This window comes from Gossypium hirsutum, chromosome A12 (assembly GCF_007990345.1).
Source record: "Gossypium hirsutum isolate 1008001.06 chromosome A12, Gossypium_hirsutum_v2.1, whole genome shotgun sequence".
In the NCBI taxonomy this organism is placed as follows: domain Eukaryota; kingdom Viridiplantae; phylum Streptophyta; class Magnoliopsida; order Malvales; family Malvaceae; genus Gossypium; species Gossypium hirsutum.
In genome coordinates this window covers 17,511,060-17,518,568 of record NC_053435.1, presented here as the reverse complement: position 1 = coordinate 17,518,568, position 7,509 = coordinate 17,511,060, and the positions used below count along the sequence as shown (strand labels likewise).

At 35.7% G+C, this 7,509-nt stretch overlaps 2 protein-coding genes across 2 annotated transcripts; both read left to right on the top strand.

Moving 5' to 3' along the window:
- Positions 1 to 2,951: 2,951 nt before the first annotated feature.
- LOC121211343 (uncharacterized) lies at positions 2,952 to 3,749 on the top strand. The gene is made up of 2 exons (XM_041084063.1): positions 2,952 to 3,234; positions 3,339 to 3,749. Exons 1-2 carry the CDS (start codon positions 3,036 to 3,038, stop codon positions 3,521 to 3,523), a joined length of 384 nt encoding a protein of 127 aa, XP_040939997.1. The 5' UTR covers positions 2,952 to 3,035; the 3' UTR covers positions 3,524 to 3,749.
- On the top strand, positions 3,547 to 4,627 carry LOC121211370 (B3 domain-containing protein REM19-like). Its single transcript, XM_041084126.1, has 4 exons — positions 3,547 to 3,748; positions 3,867 to 3,998; positions 4,087 to 4,247; positions 4,370 to 4,627. Exons 1-4 carry the CDS (start codon positions 3,547 to 3,549, stop codon positions 4,625 to 4,627), a joined length of 753 nt encoding a protein of 250 aa, XP_040940060.1.
- Positions 4,628 to 7,509: the final 2,882 nt, after the last annotated feature.

The window sequence follows — 7,509 nt, the reverse complement described above, 5'->3', positions numbered from 1 at the left end:
ATTCACTTCTAACGTCCATGGTGTAATTTTCCTAAATTCTGAGTTAGTCACTGACCATGCGTATGTAACTTATGTGCTTTGTTATAAATGGAGGCTTATGCTCTAAAGATAATTGAGCCAATAGCCGATATGTTAGGTACATGACTAGTATATGACATGACTTTACTAATAACAGTGGAATTCATAACTCAATTAAAAAGTTAACAATATCCTCTTATTGGCATTGTGTAGATTGATAAATATGGAATATGGTCACGAGTTGCTTGTTCTCGAACGAACAATTTATCATAGTCATTTGTTGACAGTAATCATATTAATCATTAAGAAGACACAATGATGACAATGAGATAAAATAGGATTGTATTGGGTGAGTGGATTTAACTTAAAAGAATCAAGGATATCATATGAGGGTAACATACACATAAAGAGGACATTAGAAAAAGAAGTTGGATGAATTGCTTTCGTAAGGAGTATACAATGAGAAATTTCCAATTATGGTACTTCTTGTGGATTGACTCCATGATTAAGTAAATTGCGAATTATCAGAATGATGCTTATGAATATTATTATAATTACTAGATCCTAATTATATATGTCTGATTGACCCCTCCGCTAGCTCAAAAGAAACTCGATCAGACTGCATTTGAATTAGAATGAAATTTTATGACTTTGGAAATAATTTAATAGAGTCGATTTATTTGATGTGGAATTAAATTGGACAGTCATGGAAATTGTTTAACTAGAGAATTTAATTAAAAAATTTTCTTGAAAATTTAATTTTGGAAAATCTTAGTGATTTTTGGGAAAATTAATTTTGATTAAGAAAAATTAAATTAATCAAATTAATTAAAATAAATATGAAAATTTTGAAATTTAATTTTTAAGTCAGACAATTGGCACAATAGATAATTGAACTTGAAAGTTAGAATTGAGATTGAAAATTAGAGTCGAGAACAAAAAACCAAGATCGAGACTCAAAACTAGTCGAACCGGGCTCAGTATGTGAAATCGTTGGCTGGATCGAACCTGTTGAGCCGTCATTGGCCCAAACCGAACTAGCAAGAGCTGAATTAGTTTGGGGTATCGTGAAGTTGTCGTGCCTGTGTTGACAGTACCAGGCACGGCGGTGTCGACGACTGTGACGGCGACAATCCAGTGGCTGACGGTAATGGTTTTTCGACAGTTGAGCAGTGGAAGAATCATGGTTTTTCGGCAGTTGAGTAGTGGAAGAATCACACTCTCTGTCGGATAATTTAAATTTCATATTAACTATTCTAAAAGTAATATTATTTTAAATAAATTTAATATTAAATTAATAAAATACTATCAAATTTAATAAATTATTATTAAATTTAATATTAAAATGATTATATTAATATTAAATTTAATTTAATATTTATCTTGTAGATAAATATTTTATTAATTTAATATTAAATTTAATCTAATACTTATTATTTGATTTTGTTGAACTCTCTAAACTTTCTCTATATACAATAGAGGCTTGGTTATCATTTTTCATACGGTTGAATTTAAGATAAAGTTGTAGAAAAAAATTCTCTGATTTCAGAAGATTTATAAAGATATTTTCTTATTAACTTAAAAGTTTAGAAAAATTACAAAATTACTGAACTTGAGGACAATAGAAAAGACTATTCGATTTAAACGTTCATCCTACATAAATAAAAAATTATATAATTTTAATTAGGTATTTATTACTTTATATATCACAAACGTATTATTATTTTTTGAAATTTTTAACAACTATACAAATTTAAATCCATGTATCAAAAATAAATCCCAAGGAACCTCAAATTCAAGTCTAAAATATGTTTTCTTTTAAAAACCCAAAGATAGTTTTCACACATATACAACAAAAAAAAGATTAAATCTTTAAGAAATTCTAGAAAACTAAGATTAAATCTTTAAGAAATTCTAGAAAACTATCTTTGGGTAAATTTTTTTTCTAGAATTTCTTAAATAATTAATCTTTAGGTAAAAAAATCCAACCACAAATGGAAAATTAAAGAGGAAGAACAAAAAAAAAGGGAAAAGGCTCATCCAGAGCCATCTTCTTCAATGACCTTGAATTTTTTTTTCTTGGACTTCAACTCTAATTTGGAATTTTCTTTTTTTTTCGATTGTCAGTTCATCTTACAAATGGAAAGACAGCGGCAGCTTCTTCTCACCGATTCCGACCTTTTACCAGTCAAATTTTTGAAATGGCCTCTCTAATCCCACAACCATGAAATCTGATCTGGTTTGTTTTTTTTTCATTAAATCGTAGGATTGTTTTCCGCTCAAGATGTTTTTTAATTTAAAAACGTTTTTCCTTTTATTTTTTGCTAGGAAAAGAAAAAAATTGTAAAACTGTTTTAAAGTCCTTTGAGTTGATTTTTTTCAGAAAATTAACACGTGGCTTGAAAAGAGTTATCCACGTCACACATTAACGCTATTAAACTCAAGACGGAATAAAAATACAGGGGCACATTGAACATTTGGAAAATATAGGTTCCACATTGACTTTTTTGGTAAAGTACAGGGGGTAATATGCCATTATCCCTTATTATGTTGGATAATGTTGTTTTTCAAATTATACTGTGAATGCTTTAATTATTATTTAAAATTTTTAAAATATTATTAAATTTATTTATTTATAAATTTGTTAATTATGCTTTAATTTGTTAATCTGCCTTTCCAGCTACTTACTACTATAATTAAAATTGAATTTATTGCTCTGCTCTTGAAAAATGGATTTCCCAGTTCTTGTTAAACGAGAAACTATGGAGGAGTCAGTACTCCTCAACAGCCTTCCACCATTTGTTTGTCTATTTGTTTATGTAGGCAACCATTGAATATACTCCTCAACAGCCTTCCATCATTCATCGTTCCATGTTTACTTCCAAAACTCCCCATTTTTTCAAAGTCATTCTTCAGGAAACTATAACTCATGGGAGACTTGTAAGTATTTCTTTTTTCTTTTTCTCGTTTTCTTTTTTCTACTTTGTAATCAGTTTCACTCATGAAGTTCATTGACCATGACCGTATATGGTTATTTCCAGGGGATTCCTAGAAATTTTGTGAGAAAATATGGAAACCAGCTCTCAAGCCCTGTTAAGCTTGAGGTCCCCAATGGTGCAATATGTGTCTTTGAGTTAATTAGGCAACCTGAAATCTTAATGAAAGTGCAGATCTACCCGGCTGCCAAAAATGCAAGCAATGCCTGCAGATCACAGGGTGAGTAGCACCTTTTATATAGGGCATTGATTTAATGATCAGTTTGTTTATATGACAATCTATAGAGATGCCTTGTTTGGTCTTATCATCTGATTTTGTAACAGCTGATAATAGCATTGCCAGTCAACTTAGAACCGGGAGCTTGGTCAGTGTTACTGAACCTGATTGTCAACAAACTCGATGCCCCTACAGCTCCAGTGAACTTAAAGACTCAAAGCTCAAAACACAAAAGAACATCGATTTCCAAAATTCAACAAAAGAACTTAAGGGTAATAATCTTTTTCTTTGAATGTTTTTGATTTCGAGTAAGCAATGATGTTGTGTGTTTCCAAAGCTGTTGTAAAGTTTTCAATCTTAACAGGTGAATTCAGATGTTTAGCAAAAAATGATAATGGAGGGGTTTCAGGTGATTGGGGATGTCTGAAACCTGACCTTGTGAGCAAGATGCAACCATTGACTCCAACTGAGAAACAAAGAGCTACTGATATTGCAAGTTGGTCTTCCTTAAGATTAGGTGAGTGGAGAAGTCAAATACATTAGCTCCCTTGTAGAGTGCTGCATAGCCATAGATATTATCCATAGCAATGAAGAGGATGACTATATGTTTGTCGAACTTCTTGATGATGTTTCAGTGAGTGGGAAAAGTAAAGAGAAATCACATTTGCCATGTTCTCTGCCTCAGAAGAAAATGAGAATCAATTCTCCTAATCAACATGGACAAAATTCAAAGTTAGAGGTTTTATCTTCAGGCATTAGCTCTGATGGTACGCCTTTCTTATTGCAATTTTGGGAGTGGGTTGCTTTTGAGGTTCTCAAATTGAGATGCTCATGTCATTTTTTTTTTAATTACAGCTCAGAGAAGTGTGACAACTGAGGCTTTAAGTTGTGTGCAACGGCTGACAGCCATTGAAAAGGCGCATGCTGTTCAGATAGCTAGTGCTTTTAAAAGTACTGAAAACCCAGTTTTTATGGTAGTCATGCGACCATCATACGTTCTTGGTAAATGCAGAATGGTAACTTTCAAAACTAGAACCTGGCTATACTCTAAACCATTCATTTTGCGGACTCCAAGTAGCTTAAGATAAAAAAATTATTCAGTCTATACTCTGATCTATATTCCCTTCTTGGATTCCAGTTTATACCATCGAACTTCACAAGGAAATTTTTGACAATGTACAAGTGTAATCTGACCTTGTGCAATTCCACTGGGAAAACTTGGCATGCCAAGTTCTTTAGATATCCAGAAAATAAAAAACCAAATGCACACCTCTACGGTGGGTGGTGTGAATTTGTGGAAGATAATCATCTTAATGTTGGTGACATTTGTGTTTTTGAGCTAATTAAGCATTGTTGGTGCAAGAGGCAGCAACAAGCTGTTTTCTGTCTTGCTTGAGTAGTAAGCCTCGAGCCTTGGTGAAGAAGCAAACTCGGAAGCAGAAAACAGAAAGATGAAACTAGCAAGTGAAAAACAGAAAAGAGAGAAGAAAATTGAATGAAAATGAGCTGATTTCTTTCATTAACACATGAACAAGGCATTAAGCCATTACATATATCAGTCAATAAGTAAAACAAACAAGTAATCACCTAATAACATACCTAACACCACTAAAATGCCTAGTAACTTGGTAAACTTGATTGAAAAACAAAAAACTTCTACCTAAACTTGTCATTCAGCACCTAATTACATCAAAATGCAGCTACCAACTAAGTTTGATCCTAACTAAATACAAAACATTCAATTAAGGAAACTAAATGGATAGCTTCAGCTTGCTGCACCAATTTGCTGTTGAAGCACGTTCCTTGCATGGCCACCTTTGCTGCTACATGGGAGCTGACTTCAACACTCCTCCTCAGCTTCTATGCAGCAGACTCCTAGCTCCCTCTTCAGGCTTAGAAATCTTGATACACCAAGAGGCTTTGTGAAGATATCAGCAATCTGATTTTCAGAGCTGCAATGGATTAGCTCGATCTCTCGAGCTTGTTCCATTTCTCTAATCACATGGAGTTTGATGTTGAAATGTTTTGTCCTGCCATGGAAGACAGGATTTTTAGCAATAGCAACTGCTGACTTGTTGTCACAATGTATCACAGTTGCTTCATTCTACTGTAGATTCAAGTCGCTCAAAATTTTTCTCAGCCACATAGCTTGATTAACAGCATTGGCAGCTGCTACATACTCTGCTTCTGCTGTCGATTGAGCCACCATTGTTTGTTTTCTTGAGCTCCAACAAATCATAGCTGAGCCAAGTGTAAAAGCATAGCCAGAAGTGCTCTTCATGTCATCCTTTGAACCAGCCCAATCGCTATCAGTGTAGCCAATCAGTTTCAACTCTTCAGCCTTTCTAAATTGTATTCCATGGTTTAAGGTACCTTTGATGTATCTTAGCACCCTTTTCCCAGCCTTGTAATGTTGCTGGTTACAGCAGTGCATGAACCTTGATAGCATGCTCACAGCAAACAGAATGTCAGGTCTTGTTGCTGTCAAATACAATAAACACCCAACAAGGCTTCTGTAATCTGTTTCACAGACAGATTCATGTTCCTCCTGGCTCGATAGCTTTATACCAATAGCCATTGGTGTGCTCACTGGTTTACAATTCTCCATTGAGAATTTAGCCAGTACTTTCAAGGCAAATGTCTTTTGTTTCAAGAAGATTCCTCCTTCTATTTGATTGACTTCCATTCCTAGGAAATATGTCATCAATCCCAGGTCTGACATCTCAAACATTTCCTTCATTCTTGCTTTGAAATCAGCCATCATAAACTTGTCTCCTCCAGTCACTAGAAGATCATCAACATATAGTGACACAATAAGCTGTGTTTCAGCTCCATTCCTCTTAACATAGAGTGTTGGCTCACTAGCACTCCTTTCAAATCCCAAGCTGACCAAATATGAGTCAATTCGAGCATACCAGGCTCGAGGGGCCTGTTTTAGGCCATACAAGGCCTTTCTTAGCCTATACACCAAATGTTCCTTACCAGGCACTATAAAACCTGGGGGTTGCTCGATGTATATCTCCTCTTCTAGAAATCCATTGAGGAATGCAGACTTGACATCCATTTGGTGGATTGTCCACTGGTTCTGAGCAGCAACTGCAATCAACAATCTGATTGTATCGAGTCTGGCTACTGGAGCAAATGTTTCCATGTAGTCCAGACCATACCTTTGACTGAAGCCCTTTACAACTAGCCTGGCCTTTAGCTTGTTTAAACTTCCATCTGCATTGTGCTTCACTCGATAGACCCATTTTACACCGATAGTCTTTCTGTTGGCAGGCTTTTCAACCAACTCCCATGTCTGATTCTTTACAATCATGTTGATTTCATCAACCATAGCTTGTTTCCAACCTTCATCTGCCTCAGCCTCTTCAAAACTGCTAGGTTCTGCTATTGCAACCTGTGCCCTTTCATAAATATCTTCTAGGGGCCTTGTGCCTCTCACAGGCACATCATCAACATCCATTTCAGGTCCTAGTTGCTCAAGTTCAGCTTGATTAGGCACTAGGTCTTCTGAAATTTCTTCTGGCTCATTTTTCTCCCAATTCCAGCAGGCTTTTTCATCAAAGATGACATCTCTGCTCACCTGGACTTTGTTTGTCAAGGGATCCAGAACCTTGTAGCCCTTTTTGACTGAGCTGTAGCCTACTAGAACACCTGGTTGAGCCCTTTTAGAGAGCTTGTCTCTCTTTGCTGCTGGTATTTGAGCATAACACAAGCAACCAAACACCTTCAGATGTGCCAAGGAAGGCTTGAAACTGAACCAAGCCTCGAAAGGTGTCTCGGATGCAAGAGCTTTGGTAGGAAGCCTGTTCTGAAGGTAAACAGCAGTGTTTACTGCCTCAGCCCACATGGTCTTGGGCAGTTTCTTTTCAAACAGGAGACATCTGGCCATATCCATTAGACTTCTGTTCTTTCTTTCAGCTACCCCATTCTGCTGAGGTGTGTAGACATTTGTAAGCTGATGTTTGATACCAGCATCATTGCAAATGGCTTGAAACTGAGCTGAAGTGTACTCAGTGCCATTGTCTGTCCTTATCGATTTCAGCTTGCAACCTGTTTCTGTTTCTACAGCATTTTTAAACTTCACAAACACTTGAGCTACCTCAGACTTGTGTTTTAAAAAGAAAATCCAGCAAAACCTTGTAAGATCATCAATGAAGAGGATGAAATACCTGTTTTTGCTGAGTGATTCAGTCCTCATCGGGCCACATACATCAGAGTGCACCAGCTACAGTCTTTCAGTAGCTCTCCAAGCTGAATTTGTAGGAAATGGCA

What these genes read in the sequence shown, in the direction of transcription:
- LOC121211343 (XM_041084063.1), top strand. Translation starts at nt 3,036, where the DNA reads ATGACCGTATATGGTTATTTCCAGGGGATTCCTAGAAATTTTGTGAGA. An exon ending in CAATGCCTGCAGATCACAGG is followed by an intron (nt 3,235 to 3,338) that starts GTGAGTAGCACC and finishes ATTTTGTAACAG; the next exon opens with CTGATAATAGCATTGCCAGT.
- LOC121211370 (XM_041084126.1), top strand. Translation starts at nt 3,547, where the DNA reads ATGATGTTGTGTGTTTCCAAAGCTGTTGTAAAGTTTTCAATCTTAACA. An exon ending in TTCAGGCATTAGCTCTGATG is followed by an intron (nt 3,999 to 4,086) that starts GTACGCCTTTCT and finishes TTTTAATTACAG; the next exon opens with CTCAGAGAAGTGTGACAACT. An exon ending in TTCTTGGTAAATGCAGAATG is followed by an intron (nt 4,248 to 4,369) that starts GTAACTTTCAAA and finishes CTTGGATTCCAG; the next exon opens with TTTATACCATCGAACTTCAC.